The sequence below is a fragment of the Cherax quadricarinatus genome, chromosome 65 (assembly GCF_038502225.1).
Source record: "Cherax quadricarinatus isolate ZL_2023a chromosome 65, ASM3850222v1, whole genome shotgun sequence".
Lineage (NCBI taxonomy): Eukaryota > Metazoa > Arthropoda > Malacostraca > Decapoda > Parastacidae > Cherax > Cherax quadricarinatus.
In genome coordinates this window covers 24,522,159-24,540,488 of record NC_091356.1, presented here as the reverse complement: position 1 = coordinate 24,540,488, position 18,330 = coordinate 24,522,159, and the positions used below count along the sequence as shown (strand labels likewise).

Genomic DNA, 18,330 nt, shown 5'->3' with positions numbered 1-18,330 from the left:
CAGCACCTTATACAGAGGGACTTTGATGACCTTCTTGCAGTGTTTGACATGAGAAACTTTGTTGATTTCCCTACTCATATCTCTGGCTCCTCCCTTGACCCAGTAGTGAGTGATCTGGCAGAAGGCATAGTCACTTGTCAACCCCTCGGCTACGTTGGATCGTCTGACCACAAGGCTGTTTTTACCACACTTAAGATCCCAACAGAACGAGGTGAGGAGTCCACATGCACAACCTGGCTATGGGAAAGAGGTAATTGGCCAGCCCTTTGCTCTGAGCTCGCCACCACCGACTGCAATGCTCTTCTCCAGGGGGATGTTGACAACCAAGTGAAAGCCTTCACTGGACACATCCTTAATCTGCAACAAGAACACATTCCTCACCGGCAATATGTGACAAAGCCTACAGATCAGCCTTGGTTTGGCTTTCGTTGTAGAGAGGCTGCTACTGCTAAGTACAAAGCATGGCGAAGGTATAAGAGACATCCTACCACCTATAACAGGAACTTGCACATGCAAGCCTGTAGGCATATGGGTGATGTTCAAAAGTGGGCCATTGCTAAATGGGAGGTGGACACTAAAAGAAAGTTAGCATCAGGTAGGGTAGGCTCCAAAACCTGGTGGTCCCTGGTCAAGGACAGACAAGGTTATCTGCCTGATGAACTTATTCCACCTCTAAATCGACAGGATGGGACCACCTTTACTAGTAGTCAAGAGAAGGCGGACCTCTTTGCTGAACACTTTGCTACCAAAATGCAAGTTCCTGATCCAGCAAGGGACCCTCCTTGGCTAGCTGCAAGAACTGTGTCAAAACTGTCAGTGGTGACAATAAGGCAGGAGGAGGTGCATTTCCTTCTTAAATCACTTGACCAAGAAAAGGCTGTGGGCCCAGACAAGTTGAGCCCAAGATTGTTGAGAAGATGTGCAGACCAGCTAGCAGCACCTCTAACTCGCATCTTTCAGCACTGCCTAGTACAGTGTAAATGGCCCTCTCCATGGAAAGAGGCAAATGTAGTCCCTGTTCACAAAAAGAAGAGCAGAGCAGAAATCAGCAACTACAGACCTGTGTCACTCCTGTCAATCACTGGTAAGATCCTTGAGACAATAATCTCAAGACAAATGACAGATTTTTTTGACTACCACTCACTACTTTGTGATCGTCAATATGGCTTCAGGAAAGGTTACTCTGCTGCTGATCTGTTGTTAAACCTCTCCACTAAGTGGCACCAGTCACTGGATGAATCCAAAGTCAGCTGTGTGGTAGCACTGGACATTGCTGGCGCTTTCGACCGGGTGTGGCACCAGGGCCTCTTAGCAAAACTTCAAGCACTGGGAATTGCAGGCTCTACACTATGTCTCCTCAGTGATTACCTTCATGGTAGATCTCTAAGTGTAGTCCTCAATGGAACGGAATCAGCAAGGCATCCTATTGGGGCAAGCGTTCCACAAGGAAGCGTGCTGGGTCCACTGTTATGGAACGTCTACTTCAACGACCTTCTTCATCTCATCCCAGAATCACATGCATATGCAGATGACTGTACACTGACATTCACTTATCCAAGAGAAGAAATGCCAGCTGCTCTAAGCTACATTAATCACCAGCTGAGAGCTATATCAGCTTGGGGAAATAGATGGCAAGTAACATTTGCACCTGAGAAAACGCAAATGATGATCGTCTCTAGGCACCATGATGGTAATGCTGGTGCAGTAGTAAGGATGAATGGGAGGATGTTGGCACCTGGAGAAGAAGTTGATATCCTTGGGGTGAAATTTGACTCCAAACTAACCATGAAGAACCATGTTGTAAATCTTGCAAACAAGGCAGCCAGGAAGCTTACAGCACTTCGCCGTATCTCGCATCTGCTTGACAGTAGGGGTTGCAAGATCCTGTACGAGGCACAAGTACGCTCACACCTTGAGTATGCTCCACTTTCTTGGTTTGCCTGCCCCCCCTCTCATCTGCGACTGCTTGACAGAGTAGAGAACAGAGCAAGACGTCTCATCTCTCGCCTGGACCCATCCTGGATAGATCTGTCATTTCAGCAGAGCCTTCAACATAGGAGGGATGTGGGTGGCCTTACTGTTATGTACAAGGCCAATATTGTCAAAATACCACACTTGGATCCACTTCGAGGACAGCATGAAACAAGCTTTTATGCCACAAGACGGGCAGAAAGCAGCAACTTCACTCTGGCTGTACCCTTCTCCAGAACATCACTCCATCTGAGATCATACATACCCAGGATGACTCGAGTATGTAACACATTCGTACAGCATAATGATGTCAACGAGATAAAGTCAGTTGATCAAATGAAAATGCTGGCCCACAGATGGCTCCAACTTCATCATGTCCCATACTTGTATGTCTCATAACACTAAAAATGCTTTCAAATGAGCTGATGTAGGTAACAGCTCTTAGCTTGCCATTAAAATTAGGAATCCTTAACCTGTAATATAGCTGTCAATAAAGCTAGGGATCCTTAACCTTGTCAAACCCTGTGTAAAAAAAAAAAAAAAAAAAAAAAGACAGAGAGAGAGAGAAGACAGAGAGAGAGAGAAGACAGAGAGAGAAGACAGAGAGACAGAAGACAGAGAGAGACAGAAGACAGAGAGACAGAAGACAGAGAGAGACAGAAGACAGAGACAGACAGAAGACAGAGACAGACAGAAGACAGAGACAGACAGAAGACAGAGACAGACAGAAGACAGAGACAGAAGACAGAGACAGACAGAAGACAGAGACAGACAGAAGACAGAGACAGACAGAAGACAGAGACAGAAGACAGAGACAGAAGACAGAGACAGACAGAAGACAGAGACAGACAGAAGACAGAGACAGACAGAAGACAGAGACAGACAGAAGACAGAGACACACAGAGACAGAGACAGGGACAGACAGACAGAAGACAGGCATTTATCTGATGTTTCAATGGAAGGTGACACTCTTTCCAAACAATAACATCTCCCTACCTTCCTCTTAGGCCATCAGCTCCTTAGTAAAGGTAAAGTACAGTTAAATTTTCATTTATTTCATGTATTTATTGTTGCTATAGTTTTCATGTATGATTTTATGGGGAAGTGGAACAGAATTCTTCCTCCGTAAGCCATGCTTGTTGTAACAGGCGACTAAAATGCCAGGAGCAAGGGGCTAGTAACCCCTTCTCCTGTATACATTACTTATAAAGAGAAACTTTTTTTTTTTGGGGGGGGGGGCACCCTGCTTCGGTGGGATACAGCCAGTTTGTTGAAAGAAGGTATAAATAAGCATTATTTTCACTAAAAATGTTTTATAATTGGTAATTTTTAGGGGTCTAGAAGATTAATCCAATTTACATTATTTCTTATGAGAATTTTTTTTTCAATATTCGTACAGCTTATGGAATGGATTAAGTTCAAATATCAAAGTGCCACCATACTTGTAGCAAACAGAAATCAAATCTGTACAGATTCTATGCCTTGGGTATCAGTAGGCATGAAATGTTTGGAAAAACATTCCATGCCTACAGGATTCATTTGTAAATAATTTGATGGATGTGTAGTCCCAGTCACCCTTAACATAACCTTACACCCAACTGTAAGATTAATACTATACCAATTGAGAGTTTTAGGCACTAAGGACAATTTAGGTAGCTTTAAATTGTTAGTAAATAATATTAGAATTAAACATTAATATTAAGTTATATTAGGTAATGAGATTAGACATATTGAGATAGCTAGCATCTTACTCAGAGCATTTGAAGGCTGGGGGATGCTATCTCGTTCTTCTGGAAAGAGTCAGTGTGCAGTCAACATCTCTAAGGAGCTAGCAGCTCAGGGGCCAAGCTGTCTTCAAAAATAACGCCTGGTGACCGAAGGATCGGAGAGGCTTCTGAAAGTACTGTGGATATTCATCTTTCCCCTGGCTCCCATAGTAAGGTAATGCTCAATATTTCTCTTAGTATTATTTGGACAATGGTATTTTGAGGAACATGGGTTGTTTGAATTTCGGGTTATTCGTGAGGGAAAGCCCAACACAAAGCGAGTAGGAGTTCTGAACAACTGCCCCATTATGTCTCATACTAGCTGCTAGTATAACCCTCCCCCCCCTGGGGAACATAAATATTGTTTAGGGAAGACCCATTGAATTCAGGGACCCTCAAGGTGTAGGAGACGGGAAACTCACGCATCATTTAAGAGGTGCGTGAGTTTCTCATCTCCTCCTAATATAATGTTTATTTTTCCCCTATAATCTACCTTGTCCATAATTACTATCGCATTTGGTTTATCTCCTTTTGTAAGGAGGGCCTCACTTTACAGCACATCACTTTTGTAAGGAGGGCCTCACTTTACAGCACATCACTTTTGTAAGGAGGGCCTCACTTTACAGCACATCACTTTTGTAAGGAGGGCCTCACTTTACAGCACATCACTTTTGTAAGGAGGGCCTCACTTTACAGCACATCACTTTTGTAAGGAGGGCCTCACTTTACAGCACATCACTTTACAGAATTTCATAAATACAGTGGTTTTCAATTATACTCATTCTTCATTTATTCAGACTTCCTACAATAAATATATTCACCACTCACAAGCTAGGAATGAAAATATTTTAAGGTAACTGTATATGCATTTTTTAGACCTAGCTCTACTGCTCACTTAATATATGATGGTGTAAACATGTTAGTACACTTTTATATCCAGTTGAAAGTAAAAAAAAAAAAGGCTATGTTTCACTTTACAGCAATTTTCGCTTCACAGCAGTAGCCTGGAACCTTACACTTCTACAGTGCTAGCCATGGGATTATATCACCCCTCCCCCACACACATACCAAAGCACAACACAAACACATGAAAGATTATAATACCATGAAAGATTATAATACATAAATTTGTACACTTACTAAGGTTTTAATACTTGGTGCTGCATCCTTTATGCTTAATTACATCCCTCAGCCATGTAGGAAGACTCTCACACAAATTCTTGAGTGTTTGGGGAAGTATATTATTCCATGCCTCATATAGAGCAGCCTCCAGCCGTGGGATGGACCTGATATCCTTGCCCAGTAAACTTCGTTTCACTAGTAACCAGAGGTTCTCACTAGGGTTTAGGTCTGGGGAATTGCCTGGCCAGTCATTAAAGAACCTCACAGTCCTTAAGCCACTGAACTACAGACTTTGCAGTATGACATGGTGCACTGTCCTGCCTAAAAACCGTAGCCCCACACTTGTCAAACATCTCGGGTAAATTGTCACACAATAAATCCAGGTAATTATAGAGAGAATGGAACAAAACAGAATGACTTAGTGTATAAATCTGCAGTGGAGTGAAGGAGGGGTAGGAGTTGGCCTAGGAAGGGTTGGAGGGAGGGGGTAGAGGAGGTTTTGTGTGCGAGGGGCTTGGATTTCCAGCAAGCGTGCATGAGCGTATTTGATAGGAGTGAATGGAGACAAATGGTTTTTAATACTTGACGTGCTGTTGGAGTGTGAGCAAGGTAACACTTAAGGGATTCAGGGAAACCGGCAGGCCGGACTTGAGTCCTGCAGACGGGAAGTAGTGTCTACACTCAGAAGGAGGGGTGTTAACCCTTTCAGGGTCCGTGCCATAGTTCTACAGCTTTGAGTCGAGGGTCCAAACCACAGATCTACGCCATGAGCTCAGCTCACTCTGATAAGCTGTGAGCAGTAAATTTGGGCCTAGATAAGAGAGAATACATCTATGTGGTATGTGTGCACCACATAAAACAAATCCTGCAGCACACAGTGCATAATGAGAGAAAAAAAAACTGAGACCGTAATTTTCCATTAAAACAGCGACTTTGCAGTGTTTTCTTGTATGTTTTTTATGGCTGTATTTGCAATTTCTTGGTCTCATTTGATAGAATGGAAGATATATTACAGAAATAGAGATGATTTTGATTGGTTTTAGCACTGGAAATGGCTTGAAACCGAGCTCAAAGTTGCGGAAACGTTAAATTTTTGCCGATGTTCAAGAGTAAACAAATGACCTCACACGTCTAATACACGCCAGCTGGTGGGTCTAATATATGTTCACAAATGTGGTGATATTATTCATACAATTTTTACAATATTACATAACAGTAAATCTTCTATTTTTGGTTTGAATAAAAATTCATTATGTGAAAAAACCAAAAGGGAATTCATTTGTAAAGACCTGAAAATGTAACTAATGAGCAGAGGAAATGTTAGTTTAGTGCCAGGAATGCTTGCATTGTTTATTCTGGACCCTATTTTAAAACGAATATTTTGAACTTTGCATTAAATTGGCCAAATTACCAATTTCTTATCACATTATTTTGTAGTTGAAACAGTTGACTTGGCAATTTCTTGTGCTCAATTGATAGAATAAAAGTAATGCTAGTGAAATAGCTAAGAATTTGGTTGACTGGAATAATGTAATTGGCCTAAAATGGGAATCAAAGTCGGTAAAATCGCCGATGCATAAATATCGCTGACACATCAAAATTTACGAGCATAATTTTGTTAATTTTCCATCAAATTTTGTACTTTTTGTTTTATTACCTTCAGAAAAAGATTCTCTACCATTTCAAAGAAAAAATAACAAAATTTGAAATTTGGCCTCTGGACCCTGAAAGGGTTAGTGTTGCAGTTTTATAACTGTAGTGTAAAGCATCCCTCTGGCAAGACAGTGATGGAGTGAATGATAATGAAAGTTTTTCTTTTTCGGGCCACCCTACCTTGGTGGGAATCAGCCGATGTGTTAATATAACATCTAATAATATAATTATACTGGTTCATATACTGGTTTTTGGACAGCACAATGAGTTCAGCATCACTATGAGCATGAAACACCCCCAAACCATGAGCGAGTCTGGGTGCTTGGTGGTCCCACAGGTGTAGCGTGGGTCTAGTGGGTCACTACCTCTGGGCCGGTACATGTCCCCCATGGTTACAGGTAACGGAGAAGGTTGCTTCATCACTCCAAAGTACTTCAGACCACTGTTGAGAATTCCAGTGAAGATATTTCTTTGCATAATCCAGCCTACGTTTCTTCTGTGGCTTGGAGAGGATCGATTTCTTAACCTGGCGGTGACTACTGTAGCCCAGTTCTGACACACGTCTGTTAACAGTTCTTACAGACACCTCTGAGAGAAGATGTGGGTTCTTTTCTTTCAATTCTCTAGCAGTTATCTTAGGTGTACTCTCTAAATGCTTCTTTAACACAGTTAAGGTACAAACAGATGTCATCTTTGAGGAGCCAGGCCAAGGTTTGGCAGATGGTTACTCGACACCGCAATCAGCCTTGAAATGCTGCACCCAGTGACTCAATGAAGGCTCACATACACACACACACACACACACACACACACACACACACCAACATTCTCCACTACTTCGTTCATCTGGTGCCCAGCTTTGTGAAGCCCTATGACCTGAGCTATAGTTTCAGGTGTTAAAGACTTCCTTTTACCTATAATAAAAAATGTATAGCCCCAAAACCAAAGGGAACACAGGACAAAAGATGGGGCAGATAAGAGACAAAAGTGTAAGACTTCCTCTCACCACAGCAGCCACGTCAGCACTGAGGAGTCACTGTGGAGTGTGGCGGCAGGCCATGACATGCTAACAGCTGCCTTTGATTTTCATCACAGCATTATGTCAGGGCACTCACACGGCATAATGCCATGACTAGCACTGTATACTAGTACGTTCGACACAGACAGCATTTGCATACTGGTACCTCAGGCACAATTTAAGGGTTAAAAGCAAGTAGCAGCAGTCACAGGGTTAGCTTAATTGGTTACAGGTTGAAGTTGCTTGGATGGGGGACTGGAGTTGATCCACCTTGATGTGCAAATGATCTGAAAATCAATGCACTGTAAGGGGATGGGGGGAAGCTGGAATTTTCATCAAGGTAGAGAGAAGGTCAGAAGTAACAAAAGAGTCAGTTGGAACTTCAGTAATGGAGTTAAACAACAAGTTGTTACCTGAAGACTGTACCAGGTTCTTAGAAATGTCTGCAGAAAAGTCTGTGGACATGCCAGGGTCATGTAAAGATGCCACTAGGGAAGGAAAAGACTCAGGAGGAAGAGGAAAGGGGAGGTGGGAAATAGCTCCAAGGAGAAACAAAAAGACCATATACATCCTCTCCTCACTTAGCTATGTACTTGTTTACCGATGCCTCAGACTTATGACGGGCTCTCTGACCAGTATGCATACCTAAATAATGTATATTACAGCTGATTTCCTCTATTCTGTTTATTACAATATACAGTACAATACTAGATAAACACTTAAAAATATAACAGAAATGTTATAAATGGTGCAGAGGCGACATTAAAACAACGTCAAAGATGGTTGACACAAACCCACTACCATTATAGTATGCTCATCACCTAGCGACAAATTCGTTTACGTACGTGGTCGTAGGAACGGAACCCTGTCTTTAAGTGAGGAGAGGCTGTATTCCCCTCCACACTCAAGAGGACCCTCAGTGCAGCAGGTAGTACAGATGCTGCATGGAACCCACTTCCTACCCTACTATTCATGCCAGCAATCCAGGATAGTAACCTCACATTCACTGAGCCACCTTGGCAGACAAGAGAGGGCTGTTGGAAACCTGGCAAGATGCATGCCCCCTTTGGCCACAACCTACAGGCAGCCTCCAGAGATACACCCATCACCCTGAGGACACTCAAAACCGCCCTCCAGAACTCCAGATGGCGGCTAGGGATCAGCACATCCCTCGAGAGGAAAACTATAGTAATACTTTCGAGAAAAAAAAAAAAAAAAGGGCAGCGCAGACAATGAGGCATGGATTAGCAGTCATAAAAACCATGAAAATGCTGACAATATAAAATATAAAACAATAACTATTTAGGCTGTGTGTGTTTTGAATTAAGAAATAATTTTGAAGCATTTATTTTCATAATTATACAAAAAAACTACAAAAAAGATGCAAGAAAGGCAAAGAGTGTATTTTAAACAATAAAATAACTGCTGTAATTTAATTAATGAGTTACTGGTAAGCAAATGAAAATACAAACTTGAGTACTACATCACATATTACAGATACAGTAAACACTGTACCAACAAAAGCACAGAGAAATTAACAAATATATGCAATGTTAAGTGAATTTCAGTTGGCACAAGAGACTAAGATAACCTGTCACTTGAGCTCCATCTGATGCTAAGCCTTGATAACCTGTCACTTGAGCTCCATCTGATGCAAGCCTTGATAACCTGTCACTTGAGCTCCATGTGATGCAAGCCTTGCAACCTCTCGCTTGAGCTTCTGGTGAAATAAAAACTCAGTTACCTGATTGTTGGTATTATTTTAACAAAACATTCCAAATCTATGTGGGGTTATTACCTGCACTCCACAATGAGTGATATCAAGATTTTAGAGATGTAATATTATTATATTAAACAATACCAGTGAAGATGTAGGAATTGGCACACACATGTACTGTTTCAGAGAAGTGTGATCAAAGTTACTCATGAAACTAACAGCAGTAACTTTAGAGAAGATCAGGCTAGCAGGCTTGTTTAATGTTTGTGAGAAGTTTCATCAAAGTTCTCATGGAACTGAGCAACAATTACTCTAGAAAATCTTAAGTTTGCAAGCTTATCTATTTTTCAGAAAAAAAAAATAAAATTATCAACTATGAAAAGTGTTAAGATTTGTACATTCCATAACTAAAATAATAAATGAAGAAAGAAATGACATAAATAATTTCTGACCTGTGTGTCTTTCACAAAATAACTTTTCAAACAACTGAGAAAAAACCCAATTGGCTCTCAATGCCTGCTGAAGGAGAGATGGAGCCTCTGCTGTTAGCAAGTCTATGCTAGCAATTCCAGAACAAAGAACAGGTCAACCAAAACAAGTCAGAAACTTGACCTTGCTGGAGGCTCACCCCATGAAATTACCATCTTTGTTTTTAGACTAACTCTCATATCATTAAAAAACTCAGTAATCTTCTTTCTCAAAATAATGCTGAATTACATTTTACGAGCTCAACAATGACTTTACTACATTACGTACTTAAATAATGGGTTTTTGCTCAGTATTTTATTTGTTCAAGATCTCTTGTAGATGACGAATACAATTACGTTTTTCTTCTTCCTCATGAGCTTTCATGTGACGATTTAGACTGGCTTTATTTGAAAACCCTTTGGAACACATTGAACATTTATATGCCATGCCATCTTTATGACTGCCTGAGTTCTTGTCAAGATTTGATTTCTGCAAAACTTTCTGGGATGCCTCTCTTGCATGAACTCTCATGTGTTTTTTAAGACTTGCCTTGAATCTAAAGTCTTTTAGACACACTGAACAGTTAAATGGTTTCTCTCCTGTGTGAACTCTCATGTGTTGTTGAAGCTGTATTTTTTGTATATATCGTGTTAAACACACAGAACACTCGTATGGTTTCTCCCCAGTATGAATTTTGTAGTGTTGTTTAAGATGAGAGTTTCTTGAAAATAATTTGAAACACACTGAACACTGATGTGGCTTCTCTCCTGTGTGAACTTTTCTATGTCTTATTAGACTGGCATTACTTGCGAAGCCTTTTTGACACAGTGGACAGTTATATAATTTATCTCCTAAATGAACTCTCAAGTGCTGTTCTAAATTTTCTAGAGAAATTCTCTTAGAACACACTAAACATTTATGCAATTTCACTACATCTTCCCCTGGATGGTTTTTCATGTGGTGCTTCAGATGTGAATTTTGCGTAAAGCGTTTCAGGCACACTGAACACTGATACGGTTTTTCTCCTGTATGACGTCTCATGTGTCGTATTACAACTGCTTTATCTGTAAAGTATTTTAGACACACTGCACACTGATATGGCTTTTCTCCTGTGTGAACTCTCATGTGTCGCATTACACAAGCTTTAGTTGAAAAACTTTTTAAACACACTGAACAGTTATATGGTCTCCCTCCTCCATGACCTTTCATGTGTTGTTCTAAACTTCCTTTTTCTGGAAACTCTTTCAGGCACACTGAACATTTGAAAGGTTTCTCATCTGTATGCACTGCCATATGTTCCATGAGGATTTTTTCAGCAGTAAATTCTTTTTGACACACTGAACACTGATATAATATATCTTCTGTAGGAAATTCCACTTGTTCCTCTTTACTTTGAAAATCTGTTACACTTCCTAAACTCTCTTCAGGATTCCCTTCTGCATGAACTTTCATGTGCTCCATGAGCATTTTCCCATCTGTGAACTCTTTTAGGCACCCTGAGCACTGATATAATATATCTTCTGTATAAAGTGTTGTGTGCTCCTCTGTACCATTAAAATCTCCTACACACACTGAACTGGCCTCAAGATTTTCTTCTGTATGAACTTTCATGTGTTGCATGATCATTTCTTTATCAGAAAATTCTGTCTGACACTCTGAACACTGGTATAATATATCCTCTGCCTGAATTGTCATGTCTTCATCTTCATCTTTTTTATCGTTTAAGTCTTCCACACATTTATTGCATTTTTCATGTGAGTGAATTTTCACATGTTCTATAAGAGTTTCATCTGAAAAGTTCTGTAAACAAACTGAACATTGGAATACCATGTCTTCTGCTTGAACTGTAGAATATTTATTTTTACTTTCAGAATCCCCTATACACCTTGAATTCTCAAGTTTCTCTTCTGTATGAACTGTAATATCTTCCTTTTTACCATTAAAATCTTCCTTTTTACCTTTAAAATCTTCCTTTTCACCTTTAAAATCTTCCTTTTTACCTGTAACTTCTTCCTTTTTACTTGTAACATCTTCCTTTTTACCTATAACATCTTCCACCCAGTCTGAAGTCACCTCTGATTTCACTTGTGTATGAACTATAGTATGCTGTTCCAGAGCTGACTTATCTTCAAAGTCTTCTTGACACAATGAACACTGGAATTTATCTTCTGTGTGAGTCTTCATGTGTTCTTGTAGACCAGATTTATCTGAATAGTTCTTTAAACACACTGAACATTGGTGTGGTTTATTTGTTTTATGAGTTACCATGTGTTTTATTAGACTTGTACTATCTAACAGATCTTTCAGACAAACCGAACACTGAAACAGTTTTTCCTCTATGTGGCTTTTCTTATGTCGTGTTAGGCTGGCTTTATTGAGGAAATATTTTTTGCACACTGGACACTTGTATATTTTCCTTCGTGCACTAGCATTTAACTGCTTTTTTAGATCTATCTGGGAAGTTTTATTTGAGCACAATGAACACTGATTTTTCTTTTTTCCATGAATTTTCATGTGCTGTATTAGACTCGTGCTATCTGACAAGTTTCTTAGACAAACTGAACATTGGTATGGCTTTTCTCCTACATGGCGTCTAACATGTCGTTTTAGACTTGTTAAATGCAAGAAGCCTTTTACACACACTGAACAGTTGTATGGCTTCCCTCCTCTATGAACATTCATGTGCTGTTCTAGATGTATTTTCTGTGAAAATTTTTTGGAACACACAGAACACTGATATGGTTTCTCACCTGTATGAACTCTCATGTGACGTATTAAAACGGGTTTCTCTGCAAAGGCTTTTAGACATACCGAACACTTAAATGGCTTTTCTCCTGTATGAATTCTCATGTGCCTTATTAGCCTTCCTTTATTTATAAAACGCTCTGGACATACCGAACAATGAAATGGTTTCTCTCCTGTATGAACTCGCAGGTGCTGATCAAGAAGAGATTTCCGTGAGAAATCTTTTGAGCACACCGAACAGGGATATCTTTCATCAGAGTGAACAATCATGTGTCGTACAAGAATTGATTTATCTGAAAAACTTCTCTGACACTTTGAACACTGAAAAGGCTTTTCTCCTGTATGAATTCTGGTGTGTCTTGCTAGCTTTGTCTTACTTAAAAATCCTTTTGAACACACTGCACAGTTATATGGTGTCCCTCCTGCATGATATATCAAGTGTCGGTCTAGTTGAGATTTATTTGAAAATGTTTTTGCACACACTGAACATTGATGAAATTTCCCTTCTGCATGAACTTTTAGATGCTGTTTTAGACAAGATACTTGAATAAATTGCTTGTTACACAATAAACACTCAAAGGCTTTCTCTCCTGTATGAACTTTCATGTGTCTTACTAAGACTGATTTATCTGAAAAATCTCTTTGGCACACAGAACACTGGTATGGTTTTTCTCCTGTATGAATTCTCATGTGTCGTTTTAGAGCATCTTTAGTTGAAAAGTCTTTCACACACACTATACACTGCCATGGGTTTTCTCCTGGGTGATTTCTTAGATGACGTATTAAGCTTCCTCTCTTTAAATAACGTTTTTGACATTTTGAACAAGTATACGGCTTTCCTCCTGTGTGCTTTTCCAAGTGCTTTTGTAAATTTTCATCTTTTGTAAATGACTTTGAACACAATAAACACTGGTGTGATTTCAGAGAGTTCTTTTCTAGATGAACTCCCGAGTGTTTCATTTCATGCGATTTCTGCGTGAAATCTTGCAGACATACCGAACATTGATGTGGCTTCACTTCTGTGTGAACTCTTATTTGTTTTATTAGAGATGACTGTAATTCAAAGACTGGTTTAGTTTCTGGAGTCTCAGGTGGACTCTCACTCGGCTCTTCTTTTATAAAATGCATTGTAGATTGTTGTAGACTTCTGAACAGTTAAATAAACTCTTAAGCATGAATTTCAAAATGATGTTATAAATGTAATCATTGTTAAAAAAGGTTTTAAAAAACAAGGTCGTGTGTTCTGACTACTTGTGTATATAAATTCTCAAGTTTAATTTTAAAAGACACAATGAATAGTAATTATTTTATCTACGAACTTTTGAATGAAACTTTTATTTACTGTAGAAACATTTGCATACAGATATCAAGAAAATGCTAAAAAATTACATCTTGTACATTACTGTTATTTATTAGTTCTGAGAACTTGCTTTTACGTTATGCTTCAGAGGGAAGTTCAATACTGAACGACTGAAGGCAAATGAGTTGCCTCTTGGGTTACCATACCTTGGTGGGGAATGGCTAATATGTATAGGAAAAGACAGGAGAGGGGAATAAGAGGGTCAATACCCAAGTATAGTTACTCTTCAGAGTAAACACGCACATACAAGAGTCATACAGGTTCACAATCTATATAACAGACTCTAGATTGATGTCCATCGCTTCACTACCGATGCTTACTCTATGATCAACTTTTCTGTTTACAAAATGATGAAGGTAATTAATTCATCTGTCTCTGTTTTTGGAGCAATAATGTATGTAGTCTTAATGTCAGTATACACCAGGAAACTTTTATGTATTCATTTCAAGGTAAAACTTCAATGAGTCAGAAACTCACACAGCAAGTGGATGATGAAAAATGGCAATAATATTGCAAATAAATATGATCGACAAGAATTTTTTTCATGTGAATGTAGGCATCTAATTGTGAGAAAATAAAATGAAGTAGAGAATTAATATTACAGATGTGGTTAAATAGGTTTCATTTAGAATACCTATGTCACATTTTTTTTGGACACTGAATACACAGTATAAAGCAATTTCAATTACATGCACTTATAAATTAATGGTTAAATCCCTGTTAATTATCCAAATATAATAAATCTTACACAACCTCTGGAATATTTGTACATGCTGTACAAGAAGTCAAAATATTAATTAAAATAAATTACTCTTGAATCTAGATGGTTTTTAGTGAACTACATGTAGAACTGTAGATAATGCATATAGAGCACTTCAGATGAATTATCAATAACTGTAGTAAATAACCAAGTTGCACAGCAATATTTTCATTAATGAAGCTGCCTCCACAAGATGCTGTATGGCCAAACTTCAAAATACCATGTAGTGACACTTAACATATAGTATATCTGAATATAGCCAGCTGTATCACAATAACTGCCAGCACCATTAAAACCACAGTATTTCCGTCACCCTCATAGCATTAATAGCACTGGGTCTTGGCACCATTGCAATAATTCTTCTGGTGATGCTGCCACATACAAGAGCTTATGTTATTGAGTCTTGGCACTGTTGCAGTACTTGTTTTGGTGAAAGGATGACCTGCAAAAACAAAAAAGATAAATAAGAGGCTTTAAGAAGGCTTGACTTGCTCTAATATAAAGAATTTCTTTGATCTCTATGACCTCAATAAAACATTGCTGCAGAAACATTCCATTTTTTTTTAATATGCATACTGTTCAATAAACATAAGAGTGCAGACTGAAGATTATCTAATCAAGATTTTTTATAATGATACACTGTTTCAAAATGTTTTGATGAACCACTAATATTTAAAGGAACAGAATGAATTCAGACTGGGATTATTATTTACAAAAGCTCTAAAAGAAGTGAAAGCAAAAGCCTTGTGAAACACTACTGATTATACAAAGCCTTTTAGGCAATCAAATAGCTTTAGGGAAGGTAAACAGATGAGAACATTTTCAGAAAAATCTTCTCCTGAACCTTCCATTTTTTTTTTTTTTTTTGGCCATACCTCTTTAAATATTATTCTTATTTGATTAACCCTTTGACTGTTTCGGTCGTATATATATGTCTTATGAGCCACCGTGTTTGACATATTTATACGCATAAATTCTAGCAGTTTCAAATCAAGCGGGAGAAACCTGGTAGGCCTACATGAGAGAGAATGGGTCTGAGTGGTGGGTGTGCACCCTGTGAAAAAAAAAGGGACTCAGTGGTGCATTGTGGGAATGCCATCTTGGTATTCCATTTTCACCATGCCTCGTGGTAAGTACCACCTAACTCCTCGGCGGATTGGAGGTCTTTTGTTCCCAAGTGATAGCTCTAACAGTGATGGAAATGCCAGTGAAAGTGAATTTCATGGTTTTGGAGTGGGTGTGACTGAAAGCAGCACCCAGGATAACATAATTAGTGATGAAAATCCAGATGACCCACAACCTTCCACCTCTGGTACTGGGCTGTCTCATTCACATTCACTTGTACCAGGACGAAAGAGGAAACTATTTGCCTGTGTACAAGACTCAGATGTGAGCAGTGAAAGTGATAGTGATAGTGATTTCAAAGCTATAGAAAGCAGTTCTAGTAGCGACAGTGAGGGTGAATATTCTCCAGTGAAGCGGCAGTATATACGGCATAGCATGCGTTCTGGTAGTGTGTCATATGTTGTTCCAAGGGGAAGGAGTAAATCTTGGAGTACATCCCGTGGCTCTACACCATGAACTGAAAGTGAAGATGATGATATTGTTACAATGAGGATGAATGATGTGCGTGGGGCAGCAGGTGGTGATGGTGATAGTGGTGGTGGCATGAGTCATGTGGCACCAGCAGTGGGCCACGCTACTACACATGATGCTAACTCAGCACAGCCACAACCAGCCTCAACCAACCCTACACTCCCACAACATCCACAACCACAACCTGTAAATATCCAGTACTCACCAGCAGACCGCATCTGGGATTTGGCAACAAGGTAACAATTTTGTTCCCAATCTCCATCACTTTGATGAAATACAAAGTGGAATATGGCCATCATGTACACTTGGGAACAATGCTACTGAACTGGAATGCTTTCAGTTATTCTTCGATGAACCCGATGGACATTATTGTCAGAGAAAGCAATACATACTTTGAGTACATCACGGCAAACACAATTCTTTCACCAAGATCACTCCTACACAAATGGAAGGACACAACTGTAGCAGAGATGTATCTGTTCTTTGCCACAATAAAGCTTGTGCCACATGTGTATAAGCACAGTGTCAACACATACTGGTCAACAGACTGCCTGATTTCAACCCCAGCTATTGGTGACATTATACCAGTGAATAGATTTGTGCTACTGTTACGTATGCTACACTTTTCAGGCAAAACAAGGCCTAACAAAAGTGATAGGTTATATAAGATCAGAAATGTGTTTATGTACCTGAAACAAAAGTGTTGTATGTATTTTTATCCCTTCAGGAAGCTTGTTATTGATGAGTCTTTGATTTTGTTGAAAGGCAGACTGTCATTCAAGCAGTACATACTAAGCAAGAGGAAACACTCTGGTATAAAGTTATTTGTACTGTGTGATTGCAAAAGTGGTCTAACTTTGGATATAATTGTGTACACTGGCAGTAAAACATTGCAAGATACCAGGAAGTTACTGGGTATCTCTGCTGATGTGGTTAGAACAATGATGGAACCGTATCTTGGCAAGGGGCATATTTTATATACTGACAACTGGTACACAAGCCCTTTACTCAGTGATTTCTTGCAAGTGAACATGACAGATGCGTGTGGCACAGTGCATGGAAATCGTAAGCATATGCCTAGGTTCGATGCTGGTACTCGTAGAGGTGATGTTCAGGTGTTTGCTGCCAATGACATCAAGGCATTTTGGTGGCATGACAAACGTGATGTCACACTGTTGACATCAGTTCACCGACATGAAATGGTAGACAGTGGCAAGCAGAATAGAGAGACCAATGAACCCACTGTAAAACCTGCAGCTGTGATGGATTACAACTTCAATATGCGGTTAGTGGACAAATGTGACATGCAGATTGGGTTTGCTGATTGTGTTTGCAAGACTTATAAGTGATACATAAAACTTTTTCCATCTTCTTGACATTTCCTTGCTGAATGCTTATAACATGTACGAGTTGAAGACCAACAACAAACCCAAATATGGTAAATTTCGTTTGTCAGTTATCAGACAAATAATATTCAAGTACCAAGGAACAACACTTGCAATAGACCAGCGCCCACGAAATTACCAACACATGCCAGCTCGTCTGAGGCCTGGTGATCACTACCCCATACCACTGCCTGCTACTGCTTTCAAGAAAAATGCTCAGAAGAGGTGTTATGTCTGTGCACTTATCACAAAACGCCCACAAAAATGCAGACACTCGTTTTGTGTGTAAGGAGTGTAAAGCACCATTGTGCATACACCCATGTTTCAAAGAATTCCACAAGCTGCAGCAGTTCTAGGGAAGTGTCCAGTGATTGCACATATGTATATATATTATAGAACAAGCATAATAAACAATTTTTTATATTGTTTGTTTGTGTAAACAAGTTTTGTAAACAATATGATACTAGTGTTTTTGCTATAATTGTGTTATATTCAATGAATGTATATACGAACATTGCACCATACAGAGGTACAAAAAAAATACAGATAAGAGCAGTATGCTAAAGCCACTTATACTATGCATAGCATTACGGGCTGGCTTAAAATTAACTTAAGATTAACTAAGCAATGATTATTATTATTATTATTATAATCAAAAAGAAGCGCTAAGCCACAAGGACTATACAGCGCTGCTACTAAGCAATGATGAAATCAGTGATAAAACATTAATGTAAACAGATAACTATAAAGCACAAGTGAGTATTACAAA

The 18,330-nt window shown here is 39.2% G+C and overlaps 1 protein-coding gene across 1 annotated transcript in view; it reads right to left on the bottom strand.

The window, feature by feature from the left end:
• Positions 1-8,861: 8,861 nt before the first annotated feature.
• The window catches only part of LOC128700476 (zinc finger protein 850), a 42,794-nt gene continuing 33,325 nt past the window's right edge, over positions 8,862-18,330 (bottom strand). Inside the window, exon 2 of the mRNA XM_053793706.2 lies at positions 8,862-15,022. Within this exon, the coding sequence (XP_053649681.1) occupies positions 10,031-13,588 (3,558 nt within the window). The 5' untranslated portion in view covers positions 13,589-15,022 and the 3' untranslated portion in view covers positions 8,862-10,030. The remainder of the gene's footprint in view (positions 15,023-18,330) is intronic.